The sequence below is a fragment of the Cotesia typhae genome, unplaced genomic scaffold (assembly GCF_013202065.1).
Source record: "Cotesia typhae breed Kobodo isofemale line unplaced genomic scaffold, CoteBio_Ctyphae contig_23, whole genome shotgun sequence".
In the NCBI taxonomy this organism is placed as follows: domain Eukaryota; kingdom Metazoa; phylum Arthropoda; class Insecta; order Hymenoptera; family Braconidae; genus Cotesia; species Cotesia typhae.
The window spans coordinates 1,644,622-1,672,156 of record NW_027423729.1 but is presented as its reverse complement, the minus strand read 5'-3'; the positions used below and the strand labels follow the sequence as shown (position 1 = coordinate 1,672,156).

The following is a 27,535-nucleotide window of genomic DNA, read 5'->3' as shown; positions in this document are numbered from 1 at the left end:
TTCATATTTTTCATCTAAATTATAAGAGTGGATATTTTTAAGGAAGCTTATTACTCAAGTCTAACTTTTATTCAAATGAAGTATACTAATTCTCTATATAATTAAATTAAATTAATAAAAAATCTCAACATATATTTTTTTATTTATTTATTTATTTATTTATTGTTTCCTCCTCGTGTATTCTAGATGCAATCAACCCTTACATATTCATAATCATTAATCAATAGTACCATATATAAAATGTATCAAAATTTTACTTCAATTTTTTTCATGATATTTTTTTGTAAATGTGCCTTTATTTATTCAAATGTCGAGACAATTTTCGTTAATTATAAATCATATTTGAAATATTACATGCATTTTTTATATAAAAAAAAAATTATATATACGTCAAAGATAATTATTGAAGCCGTTCAATTCAATAACTAATAATAATTATAAATTAATAATGACATTTGAATTTTTATTTAAACGAAAGTCTTATATATACACAATTGACAATTATTCGGATATATATATATATATATATATATATATATATATATATATATATATATATATATATATATATATATATATATATATATATATATATATATTTATATCGCATTTGAAATCTATTTTTTTTAATTTTATTGCGTATTTTAATATTTAACTCCAAAATTTTTAATTAAATTGTTTCTATTGTATTAAAGGCTATTTTTAATAAATGCATTTCGTCTGTAAAAAATTACTCCACTATAAAAAGGTGCATTCAAAAATATACTATCGATGTACATTGGTTTGTACACGAAAAAAACAAGATTACACTGGATATCATTCCAGATTATACTGGGTATAATCCAGATATCACTCAGTATAATCTGGATTATACTAGCTACTATCTGAAAATTTTTTTCACCACAGATATCACTGAGTATAATCTAGGATGATATCCAGTGTCATTTTTTTTTTTCGTGTAAAGTTCAGTTTTTTTCTTTTTTTTTTTTTTTTTTTTTTTTGAAAAAGTTATATCAAGACAAAATTTTTGTATAAAAAGATTTGATTTTTTTTTTTTTAATTTAATCAATTAAGTTGCGCTTAATTTCATTTCAAAAGGTTACGATAAAATCGTAAAAAAAAATTAAGTACAATTAAAAAATATCTATTTTTTAATACAAGTCCTTATCTCATATAATTAAATGCATTGGTACATTATTAGATTGTTTAAGAAAAACAATACGTTGAAAAAAATGTTTGAAGAAAAAAAAAAGTAATTTACGTACGTAAGACCTTTTAAAATGAAAGTAATTTTCAAATAAATTTGTAGTTTTTAATAATTTGATAATATTAATTATTTTTGAATACGGTTGATGCTTTCATACATACGCGTAATAAAATAATATAAACATTAATGTCTTAATCACTACTTAAGATGGTTATTTTCATTCTTTAGATAATAATAATAAAAATAAAAATAATTATAATTATAATAAAAATAATAATAATATAATATAATATAATAATTATGGGGGAATCAGCTCCCTCGAATTTATCAAATTGTCTTTTTCCATTAATCACTCCCTACAATTATTTTATCCTCAAATCATTTTAACTTTTAATTAATTATTCAATTAATTCTTATATCAACTTATAAATCAATTAAACAATTTTAATATTTTGTTACTTTGAGTTAAATTTGATATAATTAAACTGAATAAATCAATCACGTATTTGCATTAAAACCGCTCGGCAGTTTGTTAGAAAGCAATAAGTAGAGTAGTTATGTACACGTTCTTTTTTTTTTTTAATTCTTTTAACATATCTTTTCTCGTCTCGATGGCATCTTATACGAAGTATAATATAAATACAACTATATTTATATTTATATTATATATATATTTACTTCTTATTGTAAGTTGAAATAAAAAAAATTAATTATATAATAAAGAAATAAATTGTTTTTTTCTTTTCTTTTTTACTATTACCAATTTACAAAACTTGTAAATTATATATATATATATATATATTTCTTTTTTTTTTTTTTCATTCAGCATTTTTGTCATGAATATCTTCATGAATTGCATTTAAAAATAATCACTGACGTAATTAAGAAAAAAAGATTAATGTCTACGTTTTTTTTTTTTTGTTTGTTTTTTAACTTTTTTGCGGTCGAGCGTTAGTTTAAACATTCTATTATGCGTTATCAAAATTTTAATTAATTAATTATTTTTATTGCATTAAAAAAAAAATCTGTTACTACACGCTTCAGTTGATACTTTCTTCACCATCGATGCTTTCATCCTGAGTTGTTGAGTCATCACCAGAACCACCTGTTTGTACAGATCCACGTTTGGTTAATCTTGATGAGCTTAAACCAATAGTTGCTCCACCACCTCGTCTAAAATTTAATAAATAAAAAATATTAGATTATTCATAAAATTAATTTTAGAAATTTTTATGGGTTTTTTTTTTTAATTTTAATTTATCGAATATTGACAACTACAGTTGTTGTGACTCAACTGGTGCGAAAGGACTCCCTTAAAAAAAAAAAAAAAAAAAAAAAAAAAAAAAAAAAAAAATTACCTGAGTTTGTTTTTAAGATTAGCAACTTCACGAGACAAATTTTCATGTGACTCAATCATTTCGTCCATTTCCCTTTGGGCCTTGCGTTTGAGAACCTTGTGCCTGCTGAGCTCTTCCTCAGTTTCATCCAACTGTCTCTTGAGAGTCTTAACACGAGCATTAGCCTTTTCGACTTGCTCCTTATACTGATCAGCGTTTCTTCTCTCGTCCTCGAGCTGCAAGCTCAACTCCTTGAGCTTCTTGTCCAGCTTCCTATTAATCTTCTGCTGAGCGAACCGTTCCTTAGCCTCAGTCTCCAGCTGCTCATCCAAATTACTGATCTTCGACTCAAGAGCCTGAATAGTAGCCTTGGTTTTCGCACGCTGAGCCGTCTCGAGTTCCGCGAGTTTCGCCTTCAACTCCTTGTTCTGTCTTTCAAGCAACATCCTTGAAGATTCAAGCTTCTGAGTGCTCGAGCGCTCGGTCGCCAAGTCAGTAGTCAGCTGCTCTATCGTGATCTGTCCTTTTCTCGCGCGGTCAACAAATATTTCGCTGTTAGATTGCTCCTCCTCGAGTTCCTCTTCCAGCGTGGCGATTCTCGCCTCAAGCCGCCGTTTTTCGTCGAGCATCAGCGTGCCCTTATTCGCGTTATTATTGACCTCTTCCTGGAGCTCATCGCGTTCATTTTCAGCCGTACGCCTTGCACGTTCGCTGCTAGCCAGATCTTCAGTAAGCTGGAGTAAATCAGCCTCAAGGCTCTTGACCTTCTTCTCAGTTTCTTTAGCACTGGCCGCTAGCTCATCACGAGCAGCACGCGCCTCCTCTGTTTCTCTAGTGCAATCCTTAATCTGCACCTGCAATTTCTTCAGCTGCTTCAGAGCGTCTTCCTTGACCTTATTATGCATCTCCAGCTGCTGTTCAACGTCTTTGTAATCAGCATCCAGCTTCTTGCGAGCAGCAATAGCAACTGCGCGTTGTTTCCTCTCATCTTCGAGCTCTGCCTCAATATCACGCAACTGCTTAACAAGTCCTCTGCGTTTTTCTTCAGCCTGCTCCTCTTTGGCCTGGAGATCCCGCTCGAATTGGGTTCTCAGCGCCTGCATGTTGACTTCCAGACGCAACTTAGCGTCTTCAGTGAACTGAAGCTCGTCCTCTAGCTCCTCGACTTGCGAGCGCTGTTCTGCCAATTGGGATTCAAGTGCTCGCTTGGCTTTCTCCAACTCATGAACATTTTTATCAGCAGTACCCTGATTATTAACCAGCTCATCAAGCTCAGCCTGAAGACCGCGACGTCCGCGTTCAAGCTCTTCAACTTTCTCATTGAGCTCATCCAATTCGCGAGTCAGCGACAGCACTTTAGTTTCCTTCTCACGCGCTTCTCGTTCAGCAGCATCACGTTGCTCGGCATATTGCTCAGAAACAGCCTTTTCTTCAGCCAAAACTTTGTCAAAGTTTTTCTGTTTCTTCTCCAGCTCAATAACTTTTGATCTCTGGACTTCCAATTCGATAGTCGAGTCTTCTAATTCCGCCTGAATTTTCTTCTTTGATTTATCCAATTTATCATTGGCAGCTTGAAGCTCTTCTACTTGTCTCTGCAGAGCTTCAATATCCTTCATGCAGCGTTTCCTAGCCTCTTCAAGCACTATCGCAGCTTCAGCCTCTTCATCTCCACGCTTCTTAGCCTCCGCCAACTGAAGATTCAACGCAACCAATTGTTTATCAAGCGCGCGCTTAGCTTCTTCCTCTTCCTCCAACTGATCATGCAAGCTCTCCTTTTCACTCTCAAGAGCACGGAGTTTTGAGCTCAGCGCCAATTTCTGTCTCGTCTCTTCCTCCAACTGCTGTTGCAATTCAGTAAACTGGGATTCACAAGTAGCAGAAGCTTTAACCGCTGCAGAAGCTTTCAATTCAGAGGCCTCCAACTGCTGGGAAATAGTCTCAGCTTCCGTCTGAAGTTTGATAACCCGTTCGGCCAGCTCTTGCTTAGCACGGTCAACTTCTGCAAGCTTAGCGTTGAGTTCAACGAGCTGCTGCTCGGCCTGTTTGCGTCGTCGATCTGATTCCTGTCTACTCGCACTAACAGATCTTAATTCGGTAGCCAAGTCAGCATTCTCGGCCTCTAAAGCGCCTTTAGCCTTCTCAAGCCCGGCTTTGGCTTTTTTCAGAGCGTCCATCTGTTCATTGATAGCTGTCAGTTCTTGCGTATGTTTGTGACGCATGTCAGAGAGAGTACCCTCGTGGACTGAAGTCTCTTCCTCCAAGTTCTTCTTCAGCGTAGCTAATTCCTGCTCGCGTTTGCTTCTCAACTCCTGTTGGGCCGCAGTAGTGTCCAACGAATCCAACAGTTCATTTTTCAGAGCCTCCAGTTCCTCGTTCAAATCACGTTTAAGCTTCTCGGCTTTACTTCTTGCACCTTTCTCCGCCTCGAGGTCCTCTTGAAGCTCTGCTAACTGTGACTCCAATTCTCTGAGAGCCTTTTGGGCCTGAGCTTTAGCAGCAGCTTCCTCGTCAACTTTCAGCATCATCTGATTAAGTTCTTCTTCACGTTTTCCCAACTGAAGTTGAAGTTCTTCTACCTGGACTTTTCTCTCGCCCAACTGATCTTTGAGGTCAGAAACTTCAGTCTCGACTTTTCGCTTCGAGCGGTCGACTTCTTGTCTCTGCTGATGATCTTTCAACAATCTTTCCTCTAAATCAGCAATTGTGGCTTCGTGCTTGGCCTTGAGTTTAGCTAAATGCTTGGCTTTTTCTTCCTCCTCAGCCAAAGTCTGCGACAAGTCATTAGCTCTTTCTTCCAGCAATTTTTTCTCCTTCAACAACTTTTGATTCGTATCATCCGATAAAGCCAAATCTTCTTCCAACTTTTTAATCTTAGCATCACACTGAACTTTTTCCAATTGCAATTTTTGACGCGCCGCTTCTTCCTCTTCCAATTGTTCCTCCAAATCACTGATATTCAGCTGTAATTTTTTCTTTTCCTGATTCAAAGCATTGCTGCGCTCTTCTTCCTCTTCAATACGAACTTCCAAGTCATGTAAAATTTCCTCGAGCTCTTGTTTGCGTGTAGCCAATCGCAAGCGCATTTCTTCAGCCTCTGCACATAATTCAACTTCAGCTTGCAATTGCTCGGCAAGCATAGTTTTTTCTTCCAATGCTTGCTGGTATTTACGTTCATACTCCTGCGCTGAGTTAAGCTGCATCTCCAATTTGTCCCGAACTTGCTTCAATTCATCCTCCTTTTGCGTTAATTTTTCTTCCTGCTTGGTAACCTCCAACAGTGGCTTAACTTTGGTGTAGAGTCGCCACCACTGCCAGTTACGTAGTTTCAAGTAAGCCGCACAGTTACGCTGTATAATACGAATAGCATTTAACTGCTGAAGACGCTTCTGGTAATTCCGTCTAGCAAGGAAACCACGACAGAACGCCTGGAAGTTAACAATTAAATCTGTTATCTTGTAATCACGTTCTTCTTCAAGATGCGCTAAAACACCAGCGCGGAAGAAAATTTTAGATTGTCCCACACGGTACAAGTTCGGGTCAAGTTCCAAGGCTTGGATCATTTTCTCACATGCTTTTTTACCATCCATGAAACCTTTTGGAATAACATTGGGCGTGAGTAATTCGTACCGCTGACGGAATTCTTGGAACGGAATACGATTAGGGAATCCTTGCCGGCAAATACGTATTCCCTCGAGGACACCATTGCATCTCAATTGATCTAGCACCAACGGAGCGTCTATTTTGCCCGCCCGTTTTTCGTGATTTGGAATAATACAACGCACAAAGTTAGGATTTGTATTGCGCAAAGTGACCATAAGTTTAGCCAACTGTTCTTTGTACAACTGCGACACTGTACGGAACATTCCTTTACGCGTTCTTGCACCGAATTGCGTGTCAGTTAATGCTTGCTGAGCCATACCGACAATTTCCGCGTCTTTCCATATGTGACAGACGAATGGATCCTGCGCGGCCTGTAATAAACTTACAATATTTTCATTAAGCGGGTCCATGTTTTTCATCAACCATTTAGCTGCTGAGTAATCGACTTTTCCGGCGTAATGAATAATTGCAAAATCAGCGACTCCACGGAAGTCTGTCTTCATGAATTTCGGGTGAACGCTGTGAGCGCTAACGAGCTTTTCAACAAAAGTTTTGTCAGTAGCTTTCGGGAACCAACATTCTTCGTCCAGCAGGGCCATAACTCCCATTGGTTTGTCAATCAAGTCTATTGTCGGCTGCAAATCCAGACCAAAGTCAATGAATTTCCACTCAATGCCTTCGCGCTGGTACTCTTCTTGCTCTAAAATGAACATCGTGTGGTTGAAAAGCTGCTGAAGTTTTTCATTAGTGTAATTGATACACAGTTGCTCGAAAGAATTTAATTCAAATATTTCAAATCCAGCCATATCGAGAATTCCGATGAAACTGGCACCCTGACGTTTGGTGCGGTCTAGCGAACGATTTATCCGATTGACCAGCCAGCGGAACATACGCTCGTAACAGGCCTTTGATATTGCTTCGACGGCGAACTCGACTTGTTCCTTTGTCTGGGCTTTGGTCACAAAATCACGGCCTACTTTGATGCGTGGCTTGAGGAAGGCTTTTGTCATTTCAGTTACACTCAGTCCCAAAAGATGGGAGATCTTTTGAGCGACTGTGTTGTCTGGGAGAGTTGCCTGGTCGGAGTTACGCTCCTGGCGGAATTGCATCGACCCGAAGAGCATTACAGCCGATACAATACGGAATATTGATGAGAAATCTTCATTAGTCATACCCATTATGTGCATTGATTTAACGGTCGATGAAAATTCAGATGCGTCATCAACGCCGGGCACTGGCAGCGCGCCATTCGACAGGAATGGATACAGTTTTGGATCTTCCAATATAAATTCTTTCTTTTGTTCTGGTGACGTGCCAGCAAGTAACTGATAAAATATATGAAACGTTCTTTCTTCCTTTGCTTGACGTATCGCTCGTGATTTTTCCAGTAGATATGTCTCGATATTTGCTCCGGCTATGTAACCACTCGCGTCGAAATTTATTCTGATAAATTTACCCTGAAATATAAATTAAATAATTATTTAATAAAATATTTTGATTTTAACTTTAAAAAAAAAAAAAAAAAAATAATAATAATAATAATAATAATTATAAAATACTCACGAATCTTGAAGAATTGTCATTTTTAACTGTCTTAGCATTACCAAATGCCTCCAAAATAGGATTCGCCTGCAGAAGTTGTTGTTCCAATTCACCCTAAATAAATTAAAAAAAAATTAGTATAAAATTAAAAAAAAAAAAATCTTATAAAAAAAGTCACAGATAATCGCAAGTTATAAAATATTTATCACTTTTCTAAAAAAAAAAGTGACACCATCAAGCAAAGAAAATTATCAGACACACCTTCGTATTACGATAATGTAAAAATAAAAATTTTTAGTATTTCAATATCAATATCAGAACTTATTATTATCGTGACTCATTTTTTAAAAATAATAATATGCAAACAATGCGTAGATGAAAAAATAAATGAAACAAAATTGATCCAAATGACTCAACGAATGCAAAGGTCATTAATTTATCGAATTAAAAAATTTTTTTTCGACAATCATGCAATTAAAAACAATTATTTATAAAAAAAAAAAAAAATTTGAAAATGCGAGTACACCAAAAAATGTAATATTTACCGCAAATTTCTCCATAGTATTTCCAGTCCCCTGGAGCCGCAGGTAAAAAAATATTGAAGCAATTTGTTAGTCAATCATTCAATTAGCTTATTATTATAAATTAATTAAGTGAGGCTTATTAATAATTATAATTAATGTTTAATTTATAAATGTAGCATTTTAAATGAGCAAGCAATTTGAAAGCAATTTAAACTAACAACCAAAAAAAACACAAGCATATTTTAAAAGTTTAACTTACTATTATTAATGCTGGACTTGGGGTCTATTGATGTAGCAGCAAAATCAGCACCGAAAATGAAAGATTACAATCTTATTAATTACATTTTTTTTTTATCTAGCAGCAGTATAATTTTTTTGCTAATTAAAATGGTTGATTATTAATTTTTCAAAAAAATAATAATTGTTTTTATTAAAATAAAAATTTTTTAAATTACTAAGCTTAAAATTTTCTAAATTAAATTTTTTTAACAATATTTATAATAAGCACAATAATCTGTTGAAAAATTAACTACTGAGTACACTTAAAAAAATCCTCAGCTAATTGATTGAATACAATATTAATAATTGTATGAAATAAAAAAAATTCCGAGTAAATGACAGTAATTGAATGTAAAAGTTTTAATAAATTTGTCAGCGGTAATTACAGTGTAGTGAACATATGAAAATAAATAGTTTGCAAGGAAGGGAGAGAGAAATGAAATGGAACGAATGGGACGTATCGAGATTCTTGACCTGGATCAATCACGATGAATAGCGAGAGCGATCGGATGACGCGACTGTCGATCGATTGCGAAATATATACGGGTGGGTTCATGATCCGATTGATCATGTTATGGCCATAAACTGTTTGATATACTAAAGTTAATGTGCTAAGTTACAGAGAATCGATTCCTTATAAAGGTTTTTATTTAATTTGTTTTGTTTAAAATTATTTAAACTTTATTTTCATTGCGACAAATTAAATACCATTGAGTTTATAGGACGAGTTGGAAGCAATCAAGGCTAGCGCCAAATACGGTAATTTCAGCTTGGATCATTAAATAGTTAATTTCACAATTTAAATTAGTCCTTAAATGTTGGCGTTATGAATCACGGTTGTACTTTCGTCGCTCCACGTCATTATATTATGGAAATTGTGGGTTAATAATAAAAATAATATAATATGGGAGGGAAAAGAGAAAGAAAAAAAAAAAAAAAAAGAGTAATTTATATTTAGGATATGGTTAACGAGATTTCCGATGATAAATTTATTATTCTTAAAATATGTCTGCTGTTTTATTTACGATTAAATTTTTTTTTTTTATTATTTATAATCACTGTGTCAATCTCAATAAATGCTTCTTTTTTTTCTTATTAAGTGAATTATAAGATAAAGATAAAGATTTGAGAATAAATAACTGTAATTTTTTCTTTAATAAAATATAACTTTATTTTTAATGTCAAGATTAATTTTTATTTTTTATTTGATAAGCTCGCGGCTGTAGAAAATTTTATGATTATATTTATGAGTAATGTTTTTTTATTTCTTTTTTACTTAATTCATTGTTGTGATTGTAATTGTAATTGTGATTGTGATTATTATTGAGCAACTTTGTAAAATGTATGTTATAACTTACGGCGTTTGATTTAGGTTTTGAAGCAGCTACGTAAGCTAGATACTGAATAACTTTCTTTGTATTTTCTGTTTTGCCAGCTCCAGATTCACCCGTACATAATATGGATTGATCTTCACGATCTGTTGAATAAAATAAATATTATTAGTACAAAAAAAATTATAAACATCAATAATCTATTGAATAAAAATATAAAAGGAAAAAATATTCCGTAATAAAAATTTTTTGTTAAAATTAATAAAATATTACTCACATTGAAATAATATTTTTTGTTAATTTATTTATTTATTTATTTATTTATTCAGTGGTCGAATAATTATTTTCGATTTAATCGTAATTGAATCAGCCTGGTTTAAAAACAACCGTTTGTGCATTATATGTACACACACATATGGGTTACTTTTTATTAAAGACAACGAAGAGAGGAAATTGTAGATGATAATTCGAGCAAGGCTGAACTACACAGCTGCAAGTGAGCAATCCTACGCGAAATAATGTTTATTCTTACAATTACGAAATTTAAGACCAATAAATCAGCAAATATTGCTAGCTATATATTTATTTATTCAATCTATTTTTATTCCAGTTCAAAATTTTAAATTTTAGCCAACTGAATTTTACCGAAAATATTTTCATAAAATTTTTTTTATGGTTTTTTTTTACTGAGTAATCAGTTATGTTGGTGTTGCCATTTCAAATGTATTGAGTTTCTCTGTTTAATTGCCGGAGGAAAGTAAATTTACGCTATTTAATTGCATACAAAAATACTCTAATACCGTTCAATTGCTGCTAGCATTAAATCTTGCTTTCAAATTGTATACTTACAGAATCAAATTACCGACTAGATAACAAAATTTACAATCTTTTTTTAAATCAATGAAAATTCACATAATTCTTGTAATTTTCTGACAGAAAATTTTTTTCTTAAAAATTTCTTCCCTTAAAATTTTTTGCAACAATTTATAAAACCTTAATTAATATAAATTGTTTTTCTATTTCGTAAATCTTGTTTAAAAACAAGATTTTTTTATTTTTATTTACAAAAGTTGAGTAAAGTATAAAATATTTCTAAAAAATTTCAAGGAAATCTTTATAATATTAAAAATAGCAGATTTGAGTATTTTTAAACAATAAAAATTAAATCCTACACGGAAAAAAAATTAACTTAAATCAAGAAAAAAATTTTTAAACCAAGAAAATTATTTATTTGATTTAATTAAATTTTTTTTTCTGATTAAACCAGCGAAATTCAATCAGCAATAAAACCATAATAAGAAACAAATACTTGTAATTTAATAGAAAATGAATGTTATTAAAAAATTAATAAAATAAATTATATTTGTGAAGAAATAAAGGATGGATAAGTTAAATTTACCTTGTAACATAGAACGGTAGGCAGTGTCGGTGATGGCAAAAACGTGAGGAGGTACTTCGTGCCTTTTTATACCCTTATACCGTTCCATAATTTTTTCTGTATAAATCGGTAACCTTTTGTAAGGATTAACGACTACACAAAACAGCCCAGAGTATGTCTGGAAAAAAAAAAAAAAAAAAATATATATATATATATATATATATATATATATTAATTAATATTTTATAAATAACTATGTATAATATTATATTGAAATAACTTTCAATTTCATTTTTTGATGTGCTAATTCAGAGTTTAATCTATTTGCCTCTTCATAATTATATTCAAGGAAATGAGTTAATAAAATACCAATAATAATAATTATAATTAAGTGGACTCATTATTTATAAGACTAATGGTTTAATTAAAGCGTCAGATTATAAGCATAATTAATCGCATGAATTTTTTTCGACATTATCGCGATGCTGTTGTATAGAACGGACTTACTAATAATGACGTTTAACCAGATAATTTATTATATCTATGCAAAAAAGTGAAACAGGATTTTGATGCCGTAAATTAAAAAAAAAATTTTTCTGAAGTAAATTATAAATTTTTGGTAATATTTAATTTTACTTTTCCACAATTTTTTGGGAGAATTCATTTTTTTTTATCCTTAAACTGACTGGCTTGGCTCGTCAGTGTGATGTGAGATGGTCAAAAAAATGAAAACAAGACAAGAATTACACACACGAGTTTCATTTTGTCTGAAATATTTGTACATGATGTTTTGAAGTTTAAAAAAAATCAAAGAGGATAGAAAATAAGGGAAAGTTTTAGAGCGCAGTCGTTTCATTGATATTTATATTTACAGTGCTTCTTTCATTTTTTCAGCAGTGCACACATATTTTTGCTTTTTTCTCATCTTTCTTTTATTACCAAGCGCGTCAATTTTCCAGATTGGCTTGATGCAACCAGACTGCGTTATGTTATGTTATACATTGCTCGAATCCGTGCAAAGTCATGAACGCACAGCAAGGGCGTGAAAAAATCCTGCTAAATTTTTCAACATATATTTGTATTGTACTTGTTGTATGTACCAGTAGTGTGTAGTATGTCGGGAGTAGAGCATAAAGAAAAGAAAAAGAGAACTAGCATGTACGAAAGTAAGTACTCAGTCTGGCCTGAGAAATTTTATGGACGTATGATTCGTCAGGAGGTGGAGCGTACACGCAACTTGCCAATGGGAAAGTAGTGGAATGTCAGATCAATGACGACGTCATGTGAGCATACATGCATATTAATTTTTTATATATAGATTAAATATTCTTTTAAATTCAATTTCTCGGTTTAACTTCCTAATTTTTGCTTTTTATCGCCCGGTTTTATTTATTTTATTTGCTGTGTTGGAAGTTTTTTAGCTTTTGGCTTTTATACTTTTGCCGCCCAAGACCATAAATCTGCATAGCGCATCAAGACGCTTACCTTGACGAGCGTACACACATGGCCGAGCTTTGAAATACTTATGAATGCATTTTCAGAATTATTTTTGAATTTATTAATTATTTATAATTGATATTAATTAAGGTTTATTTAATTTAACGATGTGTTTATTTGATTCTTAAATTATTTTAATTTAACAAAAATATTTAATGTGTGCAGTCAAAATTTTTTTAACCTTAGTGTTAATTTTTTTAGTTGTCAAAATATTTTTAAAGATAAAAAAAAATTTTATTCAAATAATTAATAAAAAAAATCAATTAAAATTTAACGTTGAGAAAAATTTACTTTCTTTTATTTATAAGATCAGAATCAGAATCAGAATCAGAAAATAAATATCCTATTAAATAAATAAAAAAAAAAAAATGAACATAAATGCTTAATCATCAGAAATAAAAAGTTTTATAATTTATTACATTATTCATTAAAGCAAACATTCTTGAAATAGCTGGCAGCTCTTTAACTGAACTAATAATTTATTTTATCAACTATCACACAGCCTAGATAAAGGAGGATATAAAAGTAACTGGAATCGATGACATTTTGAATTCCTCACAAATGAATCAGTTGATTCAAGGGGAATTTAATCCATCAGATATAAATAAAATAAAAGGATATAAATATAAATATAAATATAAATAAATATAAGTATTGAGAAGTGTAAATTTTTATTTAAACTTTTTATACTTCTTGTATCCGCATTTTTGTTCTATGCTACTTGAAAGAATTATAAGTCTTGAGCCATCAAAGATCATCAGAGACCATAAAGTGTTACATGTTTCACAGAAGAAATCGTTAAATCTTTGCGTAATATATAATACTAATACGTTCACATGTGTTATATATTATATACATATTAACACTAATACTTGTATTACTGTATAATACCTCCAAATAATATAAAAGAACTGGGTTCTTTTGCATCGTCATTATGATCGCTTCCTCACATCCATATCATGATTCATCCGATTGCTTTCCCCATATGTCAGTGTTATAAAGAAGTTAAATACTCTGGGCATTCGTCATATCAGACAATATCGCTTTCAACACAAATAAACTAAATCCCTTTTAAAACTTTAAATATTTATTAAATATTCTTAACTTCCCGCAATAAAAAGTCGATGATTTTCATAAAAATTCATAAAAAATCAGGAAGTTTCACAGATGGCCTGCAGGGTCAACCATTTTCCAGATTTTTTTAATTAAACAAAAATTAATACACTGATAAAAATGTTAATTTGATTAAAGTGAAAAAATTTTTGAACCAAAAAAAATTTACTCAAATCAAAAATAATTTTTTGGTATTTTTAGTCCAAGACTTTTTCTCTTGAGTCAAGTTAACTTTTTTATCAGTGTATTATAATAATAAAAATTTTTTTTCCATTTATTCCTCAATACAGTACAGACTGAATTTATTTTTACTGATGGCGATAAACAGAACTTGATTAAAGTTAAAAGGTTCAGAGAATGGGCTGTAAATTTGCATGCAAGTGTTCCGTTGTCCAGCTTCAGCTTGAGGTTCAAAAAGAGCTGACCAAAAACCTGAGACCAAGACGGTAAGGTTCAACATTGTCTCAGTTCGTTATTATTATATTAACTATAGTTGTATATGTACGAGTGTCCGAAGGTCCCCAAAACCGGTCCCTCGGGGTCCTGTGTCGTCGACCTATTCGACATTCTTCGTTGGCTTACGTACATTTAACTGAGCAAAGCTGATAGTCCCCCCAGCGTTAATAAAAAAGCTGAGAAAAAATAATAATAAAAACTTATGGGCCCTCTTCTTGTGAAATCGTTTTTTATTTATTTTTGTAGCTGGGGTTTTCTTATTTTTTTCTTTACGAGGATTATATCCTATCGGTTGTACTTTTCTTTTAATTCTGGGTGGGTACAAACAGATCCAGCACGCACTGTATAAATTTTTTTTTTTGTTGTAATTATAATTATAATTATTATTTACTAGCAAACCTGACATTTAAAAGTATATGTAGTAATTTGTGTGTTGAAAAGTTTACAATGTTCTTACTGGGAATCAGAAAAACAGATAAAGATTTCTCATTTGTTTATCTTATAGACAAAATTTAATTTGAAATTAATTATAATGTTATCGTCAAGATAAACGACTCAATTAAGTAGAAAATTAATTGGATAAATTATAGAATTTTTATGGCATAATTTCTTACTCATCTAATTTGAGAAGATCTATCTTTAATCGAACGAAGTAATTAATTCCTGATAAAAATTAATATCCTTCGCTGTAAAATCTGCTAATTTTGCATCATTAAAAATGTTACAATTTTTAAACACACTAATAAAAAATTAACTCGATTCAAAAAGATGAATTTTGAATCAAGAATATTATTTTCAAGAGTTGTATCATTTCGAAGCAAGCAGAAAAATTTTAGAACCAAGAAATTGTTCTAAATTGTACTTTAATTTTTTTTATCAGTGTATTTATAATTTTAAATATCTTATTTATTCAAACATTTAAACTAGTTTTGTTATAATTAATTGTAAAAATTTTACAATATTTTTTTTTTGTATCTACCAAGTGAAAAAAAATTTTTTTTAAACCTAATAATTGATCTTTCGACTAACTAACTAACTAAAGGACGAATATATTTTTAGAGCAATTAAAAGAATCAATTTTAAATACCTAAAAATATTTAAATTGCGAATTAAAAAAAAATAATCAACTTAAAATAAATTTTGGAGTACAGTCAACTGATAAAAACGCGAAAGGAAAAAATAATGATATGTATATGTTGTAACTGGTCGTATTATTTCATTACTCCAATACGGGAATATGGGTTAACCATAAAAGGAAGTAGTGGCCCATGGCGCTACGAGACAACATATCACATCACAATTGTGTACACACTAAAAATACATGGATAACAACAATACTCGTTTGTATTAGCCTTAATATCTTAGTCGTTGAAGATCTTGTTTCCTCTTTGCTTGTTACTCTTTCCATACTCCATACCACATTTACGTTTCTTATTCTGGCTAACAGTTCTCCAGTACGTATACCTAACACAAGCACTACTATGATATCCAGGTTAAGGACACCTCATATTCTTATAAGGACTCGACTTTAGCCATAGTCATTCTACTTACTCATCAAATATCCTTTTTTTTAATTTTATTTTTTTTTTTGTCCATGTTCTCTAGTAGTATACACGAGTATCGACATCTCCTGATTTATTATGTATTGCCTATACTATTTATTTACGCGGCTTCATTTCAAACAAAAGTATTGCTCATACATACATATATGTATTATTTGTCTCTCAGTACAAAAGTCAGAATTTTTTTTACCCTATTTTTTAGTGTCAACTTATTTATTATTAATTAATTCGTCTGCTATTTTTATCACAAATTACAATCATTGAATTAAGTAATTGGATTATTATTTTTTTTTTTTTTTTTTTTTTTCAACATAAATTTAATTATGTGAATAGAACAAATTAATTTGGAAGTTTATAGCTGGTCTTATCAGTGAGATAGAAAAAACATATTATTGTTGACGTCATTTCTTTTTAAAGGTTCACATAATTCTTTGAAATTTAAACTATTACTATTTTTTTTAAGCTGAAATTGAAAGTTGAATCGTTGAGTTTTGTTTTAATTTTAATTTAAACCTCAGATTTTTATAGTTTCATTTGATCAATAAATATTTGTATTGGAAGTAAATTCTGAATTTTTAACTTTCTACAAAATTTTATTTTTTTTTAAATTAAATTCTTTCAAAAAAAAAAAAAAATTGTTTCCATTTAAAGTTACCAGCAAAAAGATTTTTTTAATAAATTAATCAAATTCATAACTCCAAAATAAATCTTATTAGCGCACATAAAAAAACAGTACCTTTTTTTTTTTAATATAAGTCCTAGCAAAGAAAAAACGAAAAAACGCTTAAATTAAAAACGACAAACACGGTTGAATCTAAAAGAAAAAGTGAAATTAGTAAATAAATTATTTATTCCATTAGCCAAGAACTGTTAAGTCGAGATAAGAATACCCGAATAATAAAAAATAGCAATAAAATCTAGTGACGTCTTTGACCAAAATATATTCAAGTGTACGTGAGTATTATTATACATATATTACACATTTATATATATATATACAAGGAAGTAAAATAGGTTAAGCGACAGCTTGTGGGCGAGTTTGGAAGCGATTTCATGGCAAACACCTGCCGGTTTTACAACACGCTGCTCTTCACTTCTGCCACACTCGCAGCTGAAATATTTTCTGAATTTATTATTTTAAAAATAAATTTTTTGCATTGTAATTACAGTGAAGCGATAAACGATATTAATAATAACAATAAAAATAATAATAATAATGATAATTATCGTTGAACGTTAATGTCTATATTTATTAATTTAGATTTTTTGCAATATGTTGTAAAAAATAATGAAGTTTAAGACTGAAATGATGAAGAAGCGTGGCAATGGAGTGGGTAATGGAAAATGAAATTATTATTGCATTGCAAGCTGTATTATGCAAAAAGAGTAATTGTGTAGAATAAGAGTAGAGTAGAGGGAAAATAAGACATCTCTTGAATCGTTTTTGGTTTTTTCACCAATTGAACGCCCGTACTAGTACCTAACAGGTATGACATCAGCTTTGGGCTTCGAGCATTGAGTAGAGCGTCTCCGGACAAGGCTTGCCGGTTGACACACATGGCTGGTCCTTACTTGTTATTGTTTCGTGGTAAACGGCCTTCCTCACACAAATGTACACACCACACTAATATAATTTAATGTGTGTACAAATGTGTGAGCGTGTGAGTAATGTGTGAGCTCTTACTCACACAAGTGATCACTTTTTAACGGTTCGCTCTACTCATACGATTATTTAAGAAAGAGAAAAGAAATGAATCATAGATATTTACCATTCTCCGTATTTATCAGTAGACAAATGTTTTGAATATATTTATTATCAAAACATAATACGTCTGTGATGAAGGGAAACTTATGCTTTTTTGCTATTTCTAAGTCAGATGATATCACTGAAACAATTTTTTAATTTAATTTTTTGTTCAACATTAAAAATTATTTTATCAAAATTTTTTAATTATTTGAGAGTGAACTTGAATTTTTCAAAATTTATTGTCATATTTAACATATGAAGTTTTTTAGACTGATGGATAATTAAAAAAAAAAAAAAAAAAATTAAAATTTTTAAAAATTATTAAAAAATATTTTAAAGTTTAAAGCTACAGCAAAGTTAAAAAATTTTTTTAAATTGATAAATTTTCTAAAGCTTGAGTTTAAATATTTCAAGTAATATGCATTAAAAATAAGTCAGCATTTATTTACTTTGGATATTTAATGATTATTAAAGTGTTTTTAAAATTATTTCAAGTGTATGATGTGGTAACAAGTAAATATTGATAAATAAATATTACTAATGTATTGAATATATACACTTAAATGTATTGTATATATTGAATATACACACTTAAAAAATTTTTATTGGTTAATTTAAGTAAAAAATAATTTTAAAGACACTTAATTCCGTGACATAGTTTATAAAAAATGCTTATAACAGTATATTAATGGTGTGTCAATGATAATAGAATAAATATTTAAAATATGTTTGGCAAACAAACATATTAAAGCAATATGCAATACAAAAGAGAATAATAATAATAAATAAAATTTCTTTGATTCACAAAGTCATTTATTAGCCTCTGAATTAGTCGGTGAAGTACAAAGTTATGGAAAGAGCCAAGATGGCGTGTAAGATGAAAGGACACCGATCTGATTGTTGATTATATTATTATATATTGAGGACAGAGTCGCGTATTGTCGTCCAATATAAAAAAAAAAAAGGCAACTTCTGATAGTATAGAGATTAGAGCGGTAAATTCTGAAACTAAGGGTGATTAAATAGAATAGCTCATTGTAATTCACTACACGCCGGGCAGACTGCCAAAAGATACTCTGGACTATTGAAGATATCTTCACTTTGTATACACAAATTTATACGCCCGCAAATTCATTCCAAACAGCCGGATAATTGTTTTCACTCAAGATTACCTTTTATTTAAATGTTCTTTATCATTAAATTAGTCCTTGATTCAATTATTGGGAGAGAAGTAATATTTACTGCAAATATGTCGATTAAATTCAAAAGGTAATTTTGATAAGTAAAAATCAACAGCCATCAGTTGAAAAAACAAAAATTTTTGGTTTAAAAAAATTAATCAAGCTGTAAAATACTTGATTAGTAAATTTGAACGGCGCAGGGAATTGAACCCAATCTTTTTATGCTTCAAAGATGTCCATCAATTTTTTTCTGCATCTTTTGAAATTTTTAAAATGATTAAAATGTCAAAGTTGAAAAATAATTATCAAAAGTGATAAAAAAAAAATTAAATATTTAATTTAAATATAAAAAAGTTCTAAGTTTTACTTTTTTTTGAATTTTTAATAAATTTAATTTGTAATGATGAAAATGTTCTATTAAATCTAACATAGAGATTAAGAGAACTTCTCAAAAAATAGAAAATATAATTAATCATAAATCACAATGATTCCATTTTGCATTTTGCGTAGATTGGACGATTTAAAACGGAGCAAAAATTTATTTGATAGTATGAAGATATATTGCAAACGAACTTGAATGCAGACATTTCCCCCGAGACGCCAGCATAAATTCTAATTTTATCCAAGTCGTCTATTTTGGCGCCACATTCAAAAAGTTGGCGTAGACTTCGCGGAATAGAAGGTGGCACGGACTATTTTTGACCCGACCACATATCGAACTAACCTTATCCTTAACCTCTTCTCGGCCATTACATCCGGACAAGTGCATTCACCCGCAATTATGATGAAAATTAAGTTCACATTCATTTTAAATTCAAAACTCTAGTGAAATTTTTTTCACGCGTAATCAGAAGGCCGAGGGTTTAATTCCGGGTCGTGTAAAAAATCTTTTGAATGTAAAGTATGATCAACTAGAATATCTAAATAATGTCTGATTAGTGATCAGTTTTCTACCGCCGTCTCATCTTCAGAAAGGTATGCAGTAGATGCATGATACACACTGATACACACCTAGTCAGAGAGTTAGTTCCTGGCTGTGGTGTATGGTGTGAAATTCCCGGCGATGAGACATGGAATATCGATTAGTTACTGTCTTTCAAAGCACATTACGTTACATTAAATCCTACAATCAGCTGTACTTGTGTTATGGATAATATTATAATGTTGATATCTATCAGCGTATTATGGTATTAGTTAACTGCTAGTATAACTTATATGCCCCTCGCGTATAAATTCTTGCTAGAGAAATGAATACTATTCGAACTAATATGATAATATGCATCTCAATTTTCATTTATTGTACCAAGAATTTCCTCCGGGGAATTTAGATTATTTTATACTTTATAATTGATTATTATCTTTTTGGGCCTTTGATTGTAAGTGATAAATGATAAATTTTTAAGTACTTTACTTATTTACTCGGAAAAGATATAGATAATAAAAAACTTGGCTCTGTTTTTTATTCAATTAATGATTTCGGTATTTTTAATTGAGCTTAAAATATTTATTTTATTTTGGAACTATAATTTTGCTTAATGAAAAAAATTATGCAAAAATAAAAATTATGCTAAGAAATTATTTTGAAAAGTTTTTTAATATTGAAGCTCCAAAAAAATACTTTAACTTTTTAACAGAAATTAGTTCCTTATTAAAAATTTTTAATTAATTTTATCTCTTATATTTTTGGGGATTAGCTTCAATTTTTGATTGATATTTACATAAAAAATATGTGAGTAAAATGTATAATATTAAGCCAAGGAAATTTTTTTAGAATAAACCATTTTTTTTTTTTCCCAATAAATAAATGTCTGATAATGATAATAAATAAGAGTTTATTAAGAAATAAAAACTGATTAGATGATCTCATATTAATAAAGTGTCGCAAATATATACTTGATATATTTACATGTTTGAACAGGTGTATGAACCTGATGGTTAACCTCCTACGGCAAAAGAGTACGGAGGAGAAAAATCAACCGACAATATTATCATTATTATTATTATTATTTATTTATTCCTCCTACATATTTAGCGATAAGAGAAAACCATTTGAATTTAATAACTACGCACTTACTCATAATGTCAACAATTAATTCCTCTAATAAGTATAATCACAAATTTATTATTAAATTCATATATAAAATATTCATATTTTAGAAGAGTATCATCAATTAATCATCTATTTTTATTTAAATAATAATCAATGAATTCCTTTCGACAAGCGTTCATTTCATTATATTTTTATTTAAAATTCTTCAAGCAAGTCGTCAAAGTTTGACTTGCATAAATATAAAACGTTAATACGTGCATTTCATTATTCGTATTCATTTTAATCTGCTGATACTGCGAAAGTTTAAACAGAGTAATGAAAAAAAAAAAAAAAAATATAATTAGCTGACGTGGTGTAATTTAATCAGACCGACAAATCTAACAACAAATTATTATACGTGGACAATAAACTTTTAAATATGCTTATTTTGTGACCTTTTTCATCTGATTTATAATTATAATTATAACAATAAAAAATGCGTCAAACATCAATTTTATTTTTTTTTTGTAAATTTAAACTCCATATTGAAAAATTTTAATTATAAAACAAAAAATTCAACTTGTCTATCACCGACATTAATTTAAAATATTTATTTACTTATTAAAGCAATTTCTAAATTTTATTTATTTAATCTCACAAAGTAACCACATCTAATCATCTTGTCTACTCTTTTCTCGTCTCCCCAGCTAACATATCAGTCATGCATGAGTCACTTTGAAAAAAGATCTATAAGGAACATGAAAACAACCTTTGTGCCTTATATATTACATATTACTTTTTACCACGCATACTGTACAACATAAATTCAAATAAAACTATCAGTATTACTAATTAGTATTTTAAATATATTTTTTTTGTTTTTGCAATCATTAATAATAACAATAATGAGAAAAATTTTTCAGTTGACTAATAACTGATAAGAGGAGATAATAATCGATAATTGGCGAACAATAAACAAGATATATCGCCGTCTAATAGTCTGGTCATATTATGTCTGCATTGGTAATTTATCCGCAGCATATAATAATAATTATAATGCTAATAAATAGCGATGATAATTTACTGCTCAATAAGGTTTTCCGAAGAGACATAGCCATCAAATTAAATCCATGAGTGGTCGTATCACATCCATTTAATCTACTGCGAATCTATTTAGTCTCGATATTGATAAAAATATTTTTTTTCTTCGATTTAAAATTAAAAATTTTAAATTTTAAATCAAAATGAAAAACAAAGGGTAAATTTATTTATAATGTGTAATAAATTAAATCCGAGAGTATTTAATTCTAAAAATAATAGAGTTATAGTTTAAAAGCGAAACGAGACGTAACGAAATGACAACATGACAAGTAGTTACCGGGCACAGAGAGATGAAATATGTAATGAAATAAAGAGGAAAAAAATTTTTAAAAATAGAATAGACAAACTAAACTACAATATATGATGATAGCGATACTGTTACTAATACTTAGTGTGTGTTTATGAATGTATGTATTAGTTAATATATATATATATATATATATATATATATATATATATATATATATATATATATATATATATATATGTACATATATTAGACACAGCTGCATAGTTATCTTATCGTGCTCGTATCGGTTATTATCAAGCGGACAAACTTCTGTAACTACTTTACCCGCTGAAAAATTGTATGGGTGTGGACTATGCAGATAATAGTAGCGAAAGTCTCGAGAAGGAAGCTTACTTTGTCAGTCATATGCATGATAAATGTATACGTATATAAATAAAAAATTATGTTTATGTTTATGAGATTGGAGACAAAGATCATTGGCCTTAGATTAAGTTACTATCGAAACAATTATGCGAACTTTGACATCAAATGAGTCTAGTGTAATTGATTTTAATTAAATAGTCGTTGTTGTAAACATAAGTTGTATTGTTGCTGATTATTTGTTGTTAAAAATGTTTATTTATGAATATCAAATAATAAATATTTTTTTTTTAGCGTATTAAAAATTTTTTTCCTTATTGAGATTGCAATTAGCTGAAAAAATATTATTGATCATAATAATTGGAGTAATTTTTTGCGAATGGAAGAAAAAATTGCCGGTTTTTTAATTAAAGTGTTTTGGAGTATTTTAATGGTTGTTAAGTTGCTGAGTAAAATTTTGTCAAGTTTTAATTAATTAAAATTTTTTAATAAAATGTGGAAAATTTTACCACTTGCTGTTTTTGGATAGTTTGTAATTTTTTTTCAAAGATGAAAAATAAAATACAATATTTTTGTATTAATGATATTAAATTAAAAAACTTTAATCGTAAAAAAAAAATATATAAACAAATGGTAGATCTGACTTTCATATTTAAATTTCTTTGTTATAAATATTTATGATAATTTAAAAGCAAGTTTTTATTTTTTCAAGATTAGCTAAGTTCATAGTAAGCGCCATATCAAAAATGAGTCAGAGCTGAGAGCTGACGTAAAAGGTGAAATTGACGACAAAAATATTAGCAATAATTTAGAAAAAAAATGTAACAATTTCTTGTAATTTAAAGAGATAAAAAAACATAATGACGTGTAAAAAATGTACTACAGGAGAGTTCTCGCTTAAATTACACCACATTTAAAATTTTTACATGTGAATTACAGCTTTAAACTCATATTCGCTTTTAAAACTACGCATTCTCACGTGGTATCACATAGACAACAACCAAATGATTACCACAACGAGTCGGTATTCAAGCTCTCCCGCGTTGTAAATGACGGCCGGCTGTCATTTTATTATCTCATTGAATAATTAAAACTTCTACTCGTTATTTACCCAACTCTTTAATCCAACGAGTAATTAGCATAAAACCGCGTCAACTTTGCTAAGAGCTTTATTTGAATGTCGCTCCAAAAACTTTGAATCCAGCCTTACTCTAATGATAGAAAAAATATGGACATCCAGGATTGAATATAATGTAGCCGGTGGTATAATGTCTCTGAAGAATATATGTAGAAGAAAAAATCTATAGTATCGTAAACCAGTGCTCCTTATTTGTCCAAGAAATGACGTAAGCCCTTTCATATCCGCAGACCACCTAATACAATAATTCTCTACAAAATATATAATACTTATCTCGAAAAAAATTGTCTGGGTATTAATAATATAAATCTTCGGCTAAATCTAAAATATGTACGCATGTACACACATATTTGTAAATACATTATGAAGGACAAGGTCATTATTAACTTGTCTGTGCAACGTCAGAGCTTCAATTGGAATTTAAATCTAAAGTGAGGCCTGTTCTCACGAATTAGCACATCGTCTACCATCATCCATAAAAATAAATCTCCAAAAAAAGAATAATGTTAATATTAATACTAGTATATAAAATTTTTTTATAAAAGACGTTCATGTGAAATTGTGAATCAAATTAAAGCTTACTGTTTACAAATTTCAATTGCAGTTCATAAAATTATTAAATCCTACAATTTTACCAACTCCAAATTTTAATTAAATAGAATACACCTGCTAATATTAAAAAAAAATTTTTTTCTACATCTCAGCCGTTATAAATTTAATAAAATTAATTTTATAAACCGGGTATTGAATTTTCATGAATGTTTTTTCTTGTAAAATTTGTTCAGTTCTTCAAATATTTTGACAGCTACAAAATAGCCTATGTTTTAACATTTTTTTTATTCCGTGCGCTGTTGCCTATTTTTAACACGGCTACAAACAAACGTGTCATCGTGATTTAAATTTTTTCCATTGAAATCCTCAATAAATAATCCAGAAATTTTAAAGTACTTTTTTTTTAAAAAATAATTTTATTATTTTTCTAAATCGAAAATATACTTTAAATATTCTCATTTTTTTTTTTTTAAATAATCCAAGGAGCAGATGTCTAACAATTTAATTTTTTGAAAATACATTTTTTTACAATAATTTATTTGTTAAAAAAATTAGAAAATTTACTCCTCTGCTCTTCAATATCATATAAAATTAAAAAAAAAAAAAAAAGTAACGGATACTTGATCCAAAAATAAATTTTTAATCGCTTTCAACTTTGTTCAAACGAACGATAACCCAATGCTAAATGATGATCGATTAAGAAGCAATAATTAGTCTCGAAATATAATTTATGAACATCCTTAAAAATGTAAAAACTTACTTGAAAATTAATAATTAATTATTATTATTATTATTAATTTCTGAAGAGAAGAGCATCAATATTTATTTTCGGATAATAGCAAAAATTATTTCAATTAATTTAAAAAATTTTTAAGCTAAGAATATATATTCTTGAAAATTTATGAACTGAAGTAGGCAGACATTAAAAATTATTTAAAAATTTTATAATAATGCAATTATTATAAAAAAATTCCAAGTGGAAAAATTAATGAAAATTTTTCGAAGCATTTTTTTATTGTAATTAATTGTTTATTAAAATTTTTAGAATTAACAGCTGATGGCTAACTTCAGCATTATGAAAATTTTCAAGTACATAAATTGTTGTATCAAGAAAAATTTTTTAATAAAAGTACTTACATATATGAGTCCAGAGTAGTACCGGTCCTTGAGATTGTGAAGTACCGACGCCTCATTGAGACAGGTTAACTCGGCCATATCCTCGACCTTATCAAATTTGGGAGGATTCATCTTTTGTATATCATCCTTGGCGACTTGTATCCGCTTGCCGGTCTCGGCAATTTCAACCTCGACCTCATCACCGCGCTCTCCTTTGATACCAGCGGCGACAAATCCCTGTGTCTCGTGCGGGACCCAAACCAATTTTTTCTGGGTCCATTCTGCCTGTGTAGCCGGATCATTAAAATTATTCCTGTCGACAGATAGGTAACGTAGTTCCGGATCCGACCGGTCTACCCTCGAATCGCCGTCCGCCATTTTTGTTTAGCGTACTCTACACTCACACACACGGATAACACAAAGTATACATGCACACACCAATTCACACACTAAATATTCTGCTGCTGCTGTTGCTGTTACGGTTACTACTACAACTACAGTGCTGATGTAGAAGAGAGTACACCGCCTTTCTTGTCTTGGCAAAAAAAATTAAACTCACGCGCACGTATATCTTTTTCTTATACCCAACAATTCAACTGTCTATTTATTTTATTTTTAATTTTAAACCGAGATGAAAATTATATTTTTTAAAAACCACCTCTTCATTTACCACGAGCTTGCAGTTGCTGTGACGCCAAACTAAAAAATCAAACCGTTTTTTTATTTTATTTTAGTTTAGGTTATTTTATTTTATTTTATTTTATTAATAAAAATATTATTTATTTAATTTATTTACCTGAATTGTTGTTTTATTTGTCGCAGTACTTGCGATGTGTTGATACGAGTAGTATGAATAAAACCGCACATGTAAAAAAACACAATGCCGTGATTCTTAATCGTTTAATTTTCAGACTCGACTGTCGACTGACGACCGCTGCCGTAGTGTACTACTACTAACTCCAGTCCAGTCCCAGTCCTCTCCAACTCCAACGTCCACGAAACAGACTAACAGAGCCACACTTTCTCTATCTCTCTCAGTCTCAGTACCGTTCACCAATCCAAATCGTTAACGCCGATTTCTCTACCCGCATGGCACAGACGTAGACGTACAAAGCGATAACTTCTCCCTCTTTACTGTAGTTTTTATTAAACAAAGATAAAATACACATGCATAGACCAGCCCAGCTTTCGTGTTTAGTAATGCTACGTAAACGTATACTTTCTTTCACTGTCGATTGTATACTCTTTAAATCCCACAGTCACGCTCCCTAAACTGCTGTCTCCGTCTAGCGACACCACAGACGCTAATTCAAATTTTAACGGACTTACATAGAAACTTGCCGTAATTTTTATTTATTATTTATACTTTTATTAAATATATATTAAAAATAATTAAATATAAAATATTAGTGAAAATATTACAGTTAAATATAAATTACTTTTTAATTAAATATTAATAATATGGTTATAGAAAAAAAAATTATTTTTTGTTTACAATTAACGACTTTTAAATGCCGGCTTAATTTTTTATTGGTTTAAATTTTTAGCGCGTTTTACCTTGAAATTTAAATTTATAAATTTCTAATTAAATTAAGAACGCACTGAATTATCGACTGTGGTTTATTTTCTGGCTTAATTAAATTTAAAAAATTGCATTTTTAATTTTTTAATATTCCTAAATCTCAATTTTTTTTTGCTATAATTTATTTGTTAAAAAAAAAAATCTAAAAATTATTAAAAATCTACTAAATTTATTTTCATAAAAATTAAATTAATTTTCAATGTTTAACATATTTTTGATTGGATAAAAAATAAATAGAGCAATAAATCAAAATAAATCCCAAGTTCGCAAAACCGGTTGGCCTACAATGCAAGGTGATTTTAAAAAATATACAAACATATGAGTCATTCAATTAGTTACATATTTGGTACTGTATAAGATTACCATTTCAGATAAAATTTTTACATTATATTTCATGTTATTATTATTAAATAATTAATTCATAAAATATGTACAACATTAAATCAATAAATTTTTTTTATCTCAAATATTGAGCATTGATGTTTGAATAAATTAATAATTAATAATATTAAAAATTATAATAGATGGCGCTAAATTTAATTTAAATTTAATACGATTTATCACTTATTTGGATGTGATTCATTTTCCATATGATGCAATTAAAATAAGTAAGTAGGTTAATTCCACGTAAGGTAATTCACTTAAGTACAATA

The 27,535-nt window shown here is 29.5% G+C and overlaps 1 protein-coding gene across 2 annotated transcripts; it reads right to left on the bottom strand.

Annotated features, from left to right (window-relative positions):
• Window positions 1-132: 132 nt before the first annotated feature.
• On the bottom strand, window positions 133-26,626 carry Zip (myosin heavy chain 10). Of its 2 annotated transcripts, XM_074239360.1 has the most exons (9): window positions 26,097-26,626; window positions 25,322-25,999; window positions 11,220-11,376; window positions 9,848-9,966; window positions 8,470-8,493; window positions 8,232-8,261; window positions 7,708-7,800; window positions 2,566-7,601; window positions 133-2,380 (listed from the first exon to the last, which is right to left on the bottom strand). In XM_074239360.1, exons 2-9 carry the CDS (start codon window positions 25,676-25,678, stop codon window positions 2,248-2,250), a joined length of 5,949 nt encoding a protein of 1,982 aa, XP_074095461.1. In that variant the 5' UTR covers window positions 25,679-25,999; window positions 26,097-26,626; the 3' UTR covers window positions 133-2,247. The 2 variants fall into 2 exon arrangements, with proteins under 2 accessions (XP_074095461.1, XP_074095462.1); XM_074239361.1 differs by lacking the exon at window positions 8,232-8,261 and having other exon boundaries at window positions 26,097-26,625.
• Window positions 26,627-27,535: the final 909 nt, after the last annotated feature.

What these genes read in the sequence shown, in the direction of transcription:
- Zip (XM_074239360.1), bottom strand. Translation starts at nt 25,678, where the DNA reads ATGGCGGACGGCGATTCGAGGGTAGACCGGTCGGATCCGGAACTACGT. An exon ending in ATACTATGGAGAAATTTGCG is followed by an intron (nt 7,801 to 8,231) that starts GTAAATATTACA and finishes TAATTTATTTAG; the next exon opens with GGTGAATTGGAACAACAACT. An exon ending in AATCTTAAAAACAAACTCAG is followed by an intron (nt 2,381 to 2,565) that starts GTAATTTTTTTT and finishes ATTAAATTTTAG; the next exon opens with ACGAGGTGGTGGAGCAACTA.